The 13,173-nt window shown below is 35.7% G+C and overlaps 1 protein-coding gene across 1 annotated transcript; it reads right to left on the bottom strand.

The window, feature by feature from the left end:
• Positions 1–5,341: 5,341 nt before the first annotated feature.
• On the bottom strand, positions 5,342–5,737 carry LOC128041052 (uncharacterized). The gene has a single exon (XM_052630354.1). The coding sequence runs from the start codon at positions 5,735–5,737 to the stop codon at positions 5,342–5,344; it is 396 nt and encodes a 131-aa protein (XP_052486314.1).
• Positions 5,738–13,173: the final 7,436 nt, after the last annotated feature.

Consider the following 13,173-nt stretch of genomic DNA (forward strand, 5'->3'; position numbering starts at 1 on the left):
GTAATGAAGTGATCTATTCTGGTTTAGTGGCTAAGCCACAATCTATATTTTTATCTAGCGTTATATCACAATTTGATCTGGCAGCTAGTCTGCAATCATGTTGAACGTGTTTTACCGACACTATGTGGTGTGTAGGGCTAGATGGGTATTAAATCCCCTTTATGGTGTGTTGGGTTAGTCGGAGATGGATTGTTAAGACTGTATCTGATCTATTCTATATATGAATTTGAATTGTTCTACTTTTCATCAAAATTGTTAAGACTATAATAAATGCCCTTTGATTCTGATTTTGAACATGAATTTGGGAATTTATTGTTATACGTATGATTCTATTTGAACTTGTATCTATTATATACATTGAGTTCTCAACTCATTTTGTTTGTTGACTGAATTAAAGGTAACTCACAGTGTCAGGTCAACGAAATGAAAGCTCGGTCATTCTTCTTTATCACATTTTTATATGATCAGTAATTTTAGTATTGTCTTCGTATTATGACTTTTTAATATTGTTTTAAACTATTAGACGATTTCAAACTATTTTAAACTGCATTTACAAGAGTTGGTTTTCCTAATAACGGTAGATGTAACTCTTCCAACTTGGTCTTAACATCTAGACTGGGTTTGGGGTGTTACACGTATATTTGCGGATACCGCCTCATAACTCTCTATTTTATTGCATTATTCACACTCTAGACGTTAGTACGTCCGAAGGTGGTCAATGTTAAGTACGAAATGGTTAATTATTGATTGGTTGAATAAGTATTATGGATGGATATGTTTGGTTTTGGTTTGTAATTTTAAATTATTTTTGGTCTGTGGCTTGGTAACTTATCATTTGGGGATTTCTTTTTTCATGCTTGCATTACTCAAGCATAATAAAGAAAATGCATGACTTCGGGTTTAAGTAAAATTTGACATTGTTTCCTAATTTTCACTGCATTGCAAAGGAACCGTTTTTGAAAAACAAATCGATAAGGCAACTAGATTTCCAAAATGACATGAGTAATCGTTTTTCTGCTGCATTAGTTAACATCAAGTTTTTACAAAGTAAAGCGACGAACAAACGATTTTTCTAAAACAACACTGTTAATAATAAAATGAATCTTAAGTACAAAAAACCTAATAAATGAATGTTTTTAAGCTAGCAAAAAGTACAACTATGGTTTTTTTTTTCTATAAAATGAGTTTATTTAAGATCTTCAAAAGTAACGTAAGTTAGCTTAGTCATTTCGGTGGCTAAAGTAGCCTTCTCAATCTAGGCATAACGTCTAGCTTAGGTTAGGAAAGTCATAGATTTAATTGAATCGTGTACTATTTTGCAAACCTATTAAAGTTTTTAAAAGTTTCCGTTCTAGAATACTTAATGAAATTAGTCTTAAAGTTTAGATATGAAAAAGGACTAGTTTATAAAGTTTAATTGTTAATTTTTGAAAATTGAGACTAAAGTGCATAAATTTCAAATTTGATGTTAAATTTATATAATTATTGATAATACAAGTTATATAATGGTGAAATTGAGATCGGTTTCGAAATTGAAGCTCAAATTTGAAACTTATAGCAATTTTAGTTTTAAGGACTAAATTGACTGAATTGCAAAATTTTAGGGAACTTTTGAAAAATGAAATTAAAATGTCATATGCATAAAATAGGATTATATAAGGTATTTGGGATTGGTAAATTGAAATGAATTATCGTATAGATCGGGAATTGAACCAATCAAAGGATAATCGAGGAAAAAGAAAAATTACGGATTACTCCTGGACATCTTGTTTGTTGATGTTTTTGTAAGGTAAGTTCATGTGGTGTTTTTATATGTAACTATAGTATATACTTGAATATTGAATTTGTCTTTATGTAAATGCAATTTAAATTATTTACAATTAGGTACAAAAAGTTGAGATATGGACTAAATTGTAAAGAAATGGTTATGTGTTCAATGTGCTTGAGTGAGCATAATAAAGGATAATATATGATTGGAATGTCAATATGGTTAATTGCGCGTTGGTATGAGATATATGTGATGATATAGAGTTATTACTGATTATACCAGAATCCAACATTTGTTGCGGATTACCAATATGTCCCTACGGAGACCCTAGTGTGGGGGAGGGACGTATTGTTATACGATTATATGTTGCCTACGGCTTTGCACTTTGGTGCCTTGGTGTGGTGTAGTTGCTGCTCTGACAAGAAATCTGGTGTGATGTAGTTACCCATGTATCTGAATTTGTTCATTATAGTTCATCGGGCTATCTCGTTAATGTAAAAGAAAAATGGAAGTAGAATGAAATTAGCTTATTTTTCAAATGTTTATATGATGTTAAAACTATGAAAATGGTATTGAATTGTTGATTTGATGTGAAAGGTACTAAATTGAAAGAAGGTGTTAAATGTTGAATTGATATATGACTCGGTTATATGATGAACTCACATTGTTGTTGTGAATTGCTATGTCAGGCAAGTTGTGTCAAGATAATTATTTTGATATGTTTATTTGTAAAACGAGGTAAGTTTATCATTTTAATGCCTATGAACTTACTAAGCATTTGAAATGCTTACCTAGTTGTTTTCCCTTTTTTCTGTAGTTTATCGATTTACGGAACCTGTTTATCAAATGTGTTAATGCACATACATACTTATGAAAATAAAAATAATCTCTTGTACATACCTCTAGGAGAATTCAACCAATTAATTCAATCTCATAAGCTGTAACACCCCAAACCCAGCCTAGACGTTATGGCTGAATCTGGTGATGTCACATGGAATGGGATTTGAAGACAAGATTGTCAAGTTAAAACCATTACAATTAGTTATCTTTTATTTAATTTAGAAAAATAAGTACTAGTTGATTTGCTTTAAAACTTGTCTCATAGCGGAAGCTTTTGTAACCAATTAATTTAGGGAAAATCGTTTCTATTTACGAAAACCTTAGTTTTTAGAAAAACCGTGTTTTGTTGAGTTGCAGTTTTAAAAAAAATCAATAAAAACAATATAAAGACCAAAATTTAAAGCCAACCAGTCCATAGTCCAAAAGTTACATCAAAAACCCCAAATAAGTAATAAATTCTAGACATTAACGGAAAACAGTCTAAAATTTATTTGTAGCCACCGTCAAGTCTTCTGCTGCACCGACCATCAAGTCTGGGGATTATCTGTACAGATTAAACAGAAAAAAGGGTGAGTCTTCCCAAACTCACTGTGTAATCCCCACAGAAAACATGCATACAGATATTCAAAAAAATTCAGTTAGATACATTCTAGGGCCTGGGCCCATCACAGAATTAATTTGGGCCTTAGCCCGCTCAGATACACTCTCAGAAATACATTAGGGCCTTGGCCCATATCAGATACGGAATGCAGATACAGTAAATCAAAATCCTACCCACCAGTCTCTACACACCATCTCTGTCCAACCCTACACACCATGTGGAGATTAAATCAACCCACCCATCCCTACACACCATGTTGTACCGAAATGCGGCACATAATCAGAAGGTTGCAGCTGAGCTGCCAGATAACAGGCTTGATAGCCTTTCAGACACTTCCTCCAGATACTATCAACCCACCCGACGAATGCAACTTACAAAATACGCCATGCAATTATGCAATTAATAGCACATGCATTCAGATATCATAAGTCATGCTCGGTATAGAAATCAGTCAGACATATCACACATATAGGGGTCTAAGTAAAGCTTACCGACCTACAATAGGTTCAGAGTCAACTCGGGTGACCCGTGCAACCTTACAAAACTTTTCAAAAAAATGGGCTCATATGCCCATGTGGTCCACTCGGCCCAAATTGGCCTTGTCCACGTGATCCATTTTTAATGTAACCCGTGCTAGTTAATTATTCATATATGTTTTCACTATTTACTTATATGTTCCTTCAAAGCTATCTACTTGAGTCACTGTTACTAAATTATTTATATCTTTAGCTACAGAATTCTGAATTAAGATCTGCTTGATCTATTTGAAACTAGACTCAAATATCTTTCTACCATAAAATTTTCAAAATTTTTAGTTCAGCCAATAAGTGTAGCAAAATCTTCAAACTTACCTTTGTTCTGCTATCTAACACCTTCGACCCTTATTTGCTAAAAATTAATTATCTCTTAGTACAAAATTTGGATGAAGTTTCCATTTGTTTCTATTTAAAATAGACTCATTAATAATTTAAACATGTAAATTTTAACCCCTAATTATTTTCTCCACTTTTTGATAAATTTCCAAAGTCAGAACAGGTGAACCCCAATTCATTCTGACCTTGTCTCACAAAGTTTATTATATCTCACGATTTACAATTACATTACTTACACCGTTTCTTCTATGACAAAATAGACTCAATAGGCTTTAATTTCATATTTATTTTCATCTTCTAATCCAATTTCCACAATTTATGGTGATTTTTCAAAATTAGCCTACTGCTGCTGTCCAAACAACAAGCACTTTCGGCTTTTTACCGAGTCTCTTTTTTTTTTGCGATTCGGGTACACACCTGGTTTTGTTTGATGCTAAAATAGTCCCCGAGCACTCCAAAGCCACCAACGATAACCCTCCATTTAACTATTGTTAAGACGATAACAATGAATTCACCAGTCTGAGCCTCCCCCTACGCCCAAATGGTAGAGAAAAAACATTACCACTTCAGTCGCTAAAAGATTAATGACAGAAACGAAGAGAAACACTTACAGAAACTTAGCGAGCACTAACCGCGTGCAAAAATGAAGGAAAATAAATGGATTAGGGAAAAATCAAGAAGAAGAGAAAGATAGAAAACTCAGAGAATTTTGGCAAGAGGAGATGGAGAAGAATAGATGGTAGAATTTTTTTGGAAAAGAGAGTCAAAATTTGGTTATGAAAAATAATAAAATAAAATCATGATAACCCCCAAAATCCCTTAATCTTCTTCCCTGATTCCCACTACACATCCACTACTCAAAATCCCCCTATTACACAACTCTATCTCGAAATCTGAGCAACAAAAAATAATACCCTTGCCTGCATAGCAACTCGAACACAAGACCTCCACCATAATAACACACCATTTAACCACCAGACCAGTAGGTCCATTCTGATGTAATTTATCCAACAATTAAATAAAAGCCTATTGGACAAGAGTAAGGCCTAATTCATTCAAAATACCAAAACTTTCCCAAGCGAATGCTTGAACTTGGGACCTCCCAAACACTCCCAGAACACATAACCACTAAAGCTGACAGATTTTGTGTCATATTTTCACAATAACGAAATTAGAAATGTTTGGGCGTTACAACTCTACCACCCTAAAAGAAAATTGCGTCCTCAAAATTTTACCTGATCAGAATAGATGAGGATATTGCTAACGCATCACATCCTTAGGCTCGCACGTGGCCTCCTCAGTGCTACGATTATGCCACAGAACCTTTACTAAGGGAATAGACTTTTTCCGAAGGACCTTTACATCACACTCCAAAATCTGAACCAGCACCTCCTCGAAGGTCAAGTCTGGCCTAACCTCAATCTCCTCAATAGAAACAAGATGTGTGGGATCAGAGCGGTAGCGCCTCAACTTCAAGACGTGAAAAACATCATGAATGCAGTCCAACTCCGGAGGTAACTCCAACTGATAAGCAACAGGTCCCACACATTTTAAAATGTAGTAAGCTCCAATAAACTGAGGGCCCAGCTTGCCCTTGCGGCCGAACCTCAGAACCTTTTTCCATGCCGAGACCCTGAGAAAAACCAAGTCCCCCATAGAATACTCAATCTCACGCCTCTTCAAATCCGCATAAGATTTCTTCCTGTCAGAAGCTGTTTTCAAACGATCCCGAATCAATCTAACCTTATCATCTATCTTAGAGACCAACTCAGGACCCAAAACACGTCGCTCGCCCAACTCAATCCAACATAAAGGAGTGCAACACTTTACGACCGTACAGTGCCTCGTAAGGTGCCATCTGGATGCTAGTGTAACAACCCGACTTTGGGCCTAGTCAGAACAGTGGTTTCGGCACCACAAATCCGATGAGGAAAATTTTATTTTTCTTATATTTTTATGGTCTATGATTTCACGAAATGATTTTTTGAAAATTTCGTTCAAAAATTTCGACGTTTGGGCACTCAATTTAGAAAAAAGGACTAAATTGTAAAAAGTACAAAAGTTGAGTTCTACATGTTAGAGGTATCCAATTTTTATGAAACTTTAAATTGGAGGTCCTTATATGGTAATTATACCATTGGTTAAGTTGGTAGACAAAAATGGACATGAGATAAGTGAAATAGAAAATTTTTAAGTTAGGGACAATTTGGTAATTTAGTAATAAAAAGAATTAAAAAGGGAAAAAGATGGAAAAATGTGCTCATCTTCTCCACGGTGAACGAAACTAGCAAGGGGGAAGCCATGGTTAGGGTTTTCAAGCTTCCAAGCACCATAGTAAGTGATTCCAAGCCCCGTTTTTAATGTTCTTTACGTCTTTGGAGTCCCGGTAACTTGATTTAGCTTATTCTAACCATAGGTGAAATGTGTTTATGTTTTATGGTAGAATATGAAGTCTGAAATTATGTTAAACAACTTTTGCTAAGCGATTTTAAGTGAAAACGAGTGAAACGACATAATCGGTAAAAATACCTAATGTTCATAAGTAAATGCTCGAGTGGGAATTTGATGTTGCCATAGAAGGGAAAAATTTTTAGAGTGTCATAAAACATAAGAATAAGAGATGAAGTTTAATTTCTGAGCTTTGGGGTAAAAGTGTAATTACGCAAAAGTTTAGGGGCAAAACGTAATTTTTCCAAAGTTCAAGTCAAGGATTGTTTTGATGAATGTGAATATTAAATAAGCTAAATTTTCTATTATAGATCAAGAAGAATGAAATTCAGAGTTAGACCAGGGAAAGAAAAAGATAGAGGACTAAGTTGCTAGATTTGGTCAAATTTTGTACTGAGGTAAGTTTACGGTAAATAAATGCAATATTTCAATTATTATTATTAATGCTGCTATTTTCCAGCAATTATGTATTTATTTTATGAAATAATTTAATGTTGACTCAAGTATGAGATGATAGAGAATTAGTGTTAAAAAGTCCCGTTGAAACATAAAGAATATATTGGATACAAATGTCATGACATTTGGGTAAAGAGATCCTATGTAAGACCATGTATGGGACATGGCATTGGCATCATTGAGGTTATGAGAGGTCCCATGTAAGACCATGTCTTGGACATGGCACTGGCACCGAGATGAGAGGTCCCCCGTAAGACCATGTTTGGGACATGGCATGGGCATCGATATGAGAACTCCCACGTAAGTCCATATCTGGGATATGGCATTGGCAGTACAAGAAACATCCCATGTAAGACCATGTCTAGGACATGGCTTTGGCATGTTATTATCAGATATGAAACCCAAGTATCCTTATTATTCCAATGTGGCTCATCGGGCTAAAAGACAGATTAAGTTCCATGGAAGTTCAAGTAAAAGTATAATTAACAACTTCAGGTGAGTTATAAGAGTTAAGAATATGTTATGATATCAGTGAGAACCAATATTTCAGCAAGAGAAGAGTAAGTTGTAATCTTAAGCTATCTAAATAGGTAAGTAAATAAACAAGTAAATGAGAGTAAGTAAAGAGGAAACTTAAGAACATGATACTTGCATATTATTATTTGTGTTAAATGTTGTTATTTATTTACTTGTAAACTTACTAAGCTTTATGCTCACTTCTTTTATTTCTTTTTCTTTCATACAGTATTATGAAGCATAGTCAGGATTTTGAAGACGTCGAAGAGCGTTCACACCATCAACCACTACAACTCGGTATTTTAGGATGATAAATGTTTCGAGCTATGGCATGTATAGGGACTTAGTCATTTCGATTTTCTACTCTTAAATTATGACCAAAAGATGATATGTAAATATTTGATGATGAATATTTATTAAAATGGCTAAGTATGAAGGTGTTTGTTGTTATAAAAGTCTAGGTGATAAATTATGCATAGAAATTATGAAAAAGTGAAAATTGACAGTGAATCGGTTTTTAGATAACAAGAGTGACATTATTTTGAAAAATCACCAAGGATAGTAAAAATGAATTATACGGTGGATAAGATATAGAATTAAATCTTATTGAGTCTATTTTCATATAAAAATAACATGTAGACAAAGGAATTATGTATTCGAGATATTAGCATTTAGGTTAGACAAGGCAAAGTGATTTTCAGAATCCCTGTTTTGAATTTGGAAAATCATTAAAATTTTACAAAATAGTTATGAGTTGTAATTTATATGCCTAGATTTATTATTGAGTCTATTTTCTATATTAAAAGTTAGAAATCCATATGAAGTCTGTACAATGAGATAATTAAATTTTAGTGATGAGAGGTTAGGACAATCGATTAGTGAAACAGGGGAGACTTTAACTAATAAAATATTCTAATTGGCTGAACCAAAAATTCTGAAAAATTTATGGTAAAAATATATATGAGTCTAGTTTTAGAGAAAATTTACGGATCTAAATTTTTAGTTTTTAGCTTGAGTTATAATTAATTTAGTAACTGTTGCGCAGGTGGACAGCTTTGTTATGAATAGTGAAATTAATTTTAAAAGTAAAATTTTATGCCCCGAACTTTTAAGTTAAGTCAAGTAACGCCTTATGCTCGACTCCGACAACGATCTTGGGTAAGGGGTGTTACATTTTATTGGTATCAGAGCAGGTTTAGTCGGTTCTCACAATATTCAGTATGAATAAGAGTCTAGCTATACATGCAATACTTATATATTTTGATTGTGTGACGACCCCTGACGATTTTGAAATTTTTTGTTTTATAGTTATGGATCCCGAACGAGCTGGTACAGATGAAGTAGAAATTAATGCGCCCGCTCCCGCAGAAGGGACGGTGCCACCGGATGTTAATGCTAGTGAAAGGCGCATTTCAATTAGTCAGGGAGGAGGGGCTCGAGAAGCCTTCTTCCAAGATATGAATGATTGGTTTACCGAGTTCATTCGTACGAATTCAACTGTTAAACCTCCACCCCCTCATGATTTTCAGCTTCCCCCTGTAGCTCCCCTAGTTATAGGTACAAGTACAGTTATAAGAGAAAGGCCACCAGTTGATAAGATCAGAAAACAAGGGGCTGAAGAGTTTCGGGCTACTAAAGATGATGATGCAGAGAGAGCAGAATTTTGGCTTGAGAATACTATCAGAGTATCTGATGAGTTATCTTGTACACCTGAGAAATGCTGAAGTGTGTTGTCTCACTCCTTAGATATTCGGCCTATCATTGGTGGAAGACTCTTGTGTCAGTTGTACTGGGTGAGAGAGTTACTTGGATTTCTTTTAGGAGGAGTTCTGTAAAAAGTATATCAGTCAGATGTTTATTGACCAGAAAAGAAAAGAGTTCCTTGAGTTAAAGCAGGGTAAGATGACTGTTACTGAGTATGAACGTGATTGTCAGACTCTGGAAGTATGCTTGAGAGTGCGTATCTACAGAAGCTATTATGTGTAAAAGATTTGAGGATGGGCTCAATGATGATATCTGACTGTCAGTTGGTGTTCTAAAGATAAAAGAGTTTGTTGTTCTAGTTGAGAGAGGCTGTAAGGAAGAGGAGTTGTTAAAAGAAAAAGAAAAGGGAAAAGCTGAAATTTAAGTTCAAGACTCAAAGAAAAGGCAGATGAGTCAGATAGTTCTCTTGCCATGATTTCTGTTATGTTTGCTCAGAAATGTTTGAGAAAAGGGTATGAAGCTTATCTTGCTTTTGTGTTGAATACTAAAGATCTAGAGTTGAAAATTGAATCAATGCCAGTAGTTTAAGAGTTTTCCGATGTGTTTCCAGAAGAATTGCCAGGTTTGCCTCCTATTAGAGAAGTTGAATTTGGTTTTTAATCTATTTCTATTGCTCAACTCCTATTTCTATTGCTCCTTATAGAATGGATCCGATGAAATTGAAAGAATTGAAAGCTCAGTTGCAGGAATTAACTGATAAAGGTTTCACAAGGCCTAGTTGTTCTCCCTGGGGTGCACCAGTGCTTTTTGTGAAAAAGAAAAAAGGTTCGATGAGATTATGCATAGATTATCGGCAGCTTAACAAAGGAACAATAAAAAAATAAATATCCACTACCTAGAATTGATGATATGTTTGACCAATTGAAGGGAGCCACTGTGTTCTCCAAGATAGATTTGAGATCCAATTATTATCAGTTGCGGGTTAAAGAATCAAATGTTCTGAAGACTACTTTCCGGACTAGGTATGGTCACTATGAGTTTCTTTTTATGCCATTTGGTTTGACTAATGCTCCTGCCATATTCATGGATTTAATGAACCGAATCTTTTGACCATCTGTCTGAGGATGGAAAGCAAAACTAAAGTCTAATCTTGAACCCGGAGCCTTATGAAGCTTCTTCTAGAATCGAGACATGAAACGAGGATCCCATCAGAAATGATCGAGACAAGTACCCCATGCAGTCTCATTATTTCTGTTATGTAGAGCTTAGCTAATTTCTGAAGAGAAAAGTCTATCCTTACCGGGATGAAGTGAGAAGACTTGGTCAATTGATCCACGATGACCCAAACAGAATCCTTCAAAGTGGGCGTTTGAGGCAACCCACTAACGAAGTCCATCATTACTCGCTTCCATTTCCAAAATGGTAACTTAACCGGCTGCAGCAAACCCGAAGGTAACTGATGCTCAGCCTTAACCTGCTGACAAGTCAAACAGCAAGCAACGAAGTCAGTAACCTCACGCTTCAACCCTGGACACCAGTACAATTCCTGAAGATCTCGGTACATCTTGTTCCCGCCAGGATGCATAGTATAGGGACTACCATACGCCTCTCTTAGAATCGACTGCCTTAAATCCTCATCATTCGGTACACAAATCCGACCGCGAAAACAAAGTACCCCATCATTGTTTATCCCAAAATCAGTAGTGCCACCATTCTCAACCTGATGAAAATGTAACCTTAGAGACTTATCCCCCAACTGTTTACCTCGAATCTATTCAATCCATGTCAGTTTGACTTGAAGTTCTGCCAACAGACTTCCATCGTCGAATAGGCTAAGTCGAGCAAACATCGCTCTCAGATCAGTCATAGACCTACGGCTCAATGCATTGACCACCACACTGGCCTTGTTGGGATGGTACTCAATGGTACAATCATAATCCTTAAGTAGCTCAACCCATCTACCCTGCCTAATATTTAACTCCTTCTAAGTGAGGAGATACTTGAGGCTCTTATGATCAGTGTAGATGATACACTTCTCACCAGACAAATAATGCCTCCAAATTTTTAGTGCAAATACCACAGTGGCCAACTCCAAGTCATGCGTCGGATAATTCGCCTCATGGGTCTTAAGCTAACGAAACGTATAGGCTACCACCTTACCATCATGCATCAACACACATCCCAAACTGACACGTGATGCATCACTATAAACAGTGAACTCTATTTCAGGCTCCGACTGTATCAGAACAGGGGCCTCAGTCAGTACATTCTTGAGCTTCTCAAAGCTCTCTTGCTGCGCATCAGTCCAGTTAAACGTTACACCTTTATGTAACAACTTAGTCAAGGGTGTTGTGATCAGTGAAAATCCTTCCACAAACCATCGGTAATAACTGGCCAGCCCCAAAAAGTTCCGGATCTCAGACACATTCTTAGGCTTTTCCCAATCCAATACAGCCTCAATTTTTCGAGGATCGACTCGAATCCCCTCCGCAAACACCACATGACCCAGAAATGTTACTTCACGTAACCAAAACTCACACTTGATGAACTTAGAATAGAGTTGCTTTTCCCTCAAAATCTGAAGAACAATCCTATGGTGCTCGTCATGCTCATCCTCAGTCCTCAAATAAAAAAATGTTATCGATGAACACCATTACAAATCGATCCAAGTAGAGCTGAAACACTCGGTTCATTAGATCCATGAAAGCTGTCGGTGCATTAGCCAGTCCCAATGGCACCACTAGGAACTCGTAGTGACCATAACGAGTCCTAAAAGTCATCTTGATACGATTCACAAAGGCCTTAGGATGCGTACACGAAAGAAAGAGAAAATCAAGATTCACTTTCTTGTTTTCAAGAAAATCAAGAAACCAAATCTTGGCCCAATCTTGCTGTTTGGAGCGATTTCAAGAATCAAGAAAATCAAGATTTCAAATCTTGGAAATCTTGGTCCAAGAAATCGAATCTTGCAGCCAAAGTGCATTGGATATCTGCTACGAGCGTCAACGACCCAATTTCGGTAGGAGATGGATTCCAAGCCCAATCAAGAAGTCCATCCATACTTAGTTGAAAATCAGGCCAAATTGATAAAGGGCCCAATTTACAAACATTTTAATTGGTTAATTTAATTTTTAGGCTTTAGAAATATTATATGTTAAAATTTGGCCCAAGCAGCCCATTTAAATGCCTGGCCGAATTTCCCTCTTATTTTTGTTAATTAGGTTTTATTCTTAAGTTTTCCTAATGAGATTAGGACTAGTATAAGGCCTATTTAAAGGCATGACCGGCCACCCTTGTAAATCACTTCTCAAAAATATTAAAAATTTCAGATTTGTTTAAGTGCGGAATTCTCCTTGAGTTTTTCTCCAAGAATTCTCTCTTGAGTTTTCTTTAGAAGTTGTTTTAACAATCTTTTGATTGTAGGACCATCTTCAGCCTTCTTCTTGCCATTGATTTTCTTTGGAGGGGAGATTAGAGCCGTTTGAAGGGAGTTGTGAAATCTTTCGGGATTTCAAGGCTTCTTAGGAGTTATCTTTTAATTTCTTGCTGTCAATTTTTTCTTTTAAATTTTGCTTGTGTCGATTTTATTTAATCACTTTGTTTGCTAATCTTGTTGCATTTCAGGCATTCCAAAGCATTCTGAATCTGATTCGCCCTCTTCTTTATTAAAGATCAGATCACCCCTTTTGTTCTTGGCAGCAAAATTTTTTCAAAATCCCTAAATTCCTTGTTCTTGCCGATTTCTTCTTTTCAGATTTGGGTTATTTTGATTGCTGGAATTTTGGGGAAATTTAACTTGCTGTTTGTGTCTTTCTTTTCAGATTCGGCAGATTGGAGTATTCTTTAGGGTTCAATTACATGTTCTTGATTCCCCAAGAACCTTTATTAACACTTATTCTTATTCTCAATTTGATTCTTTGCTGGTTTGGGGATTTTTATTCCAGATCTGGAAATTCAAAGTTCTAATC

Source organism: Gossypium raimondii, chromosome 5 (genome assembly GCF_025698545.1).
Source record: "Gossypium raimondii isolate GPD5lz chromosome 5, ASM2569854v1, whole genome shotgun sequence".
NCBI lineage: Eukaryota > Viridiplantae > Streptophyta > Magnoliopsida > Malvales > Malvaceae > Gossypium > Gossypium raimondii.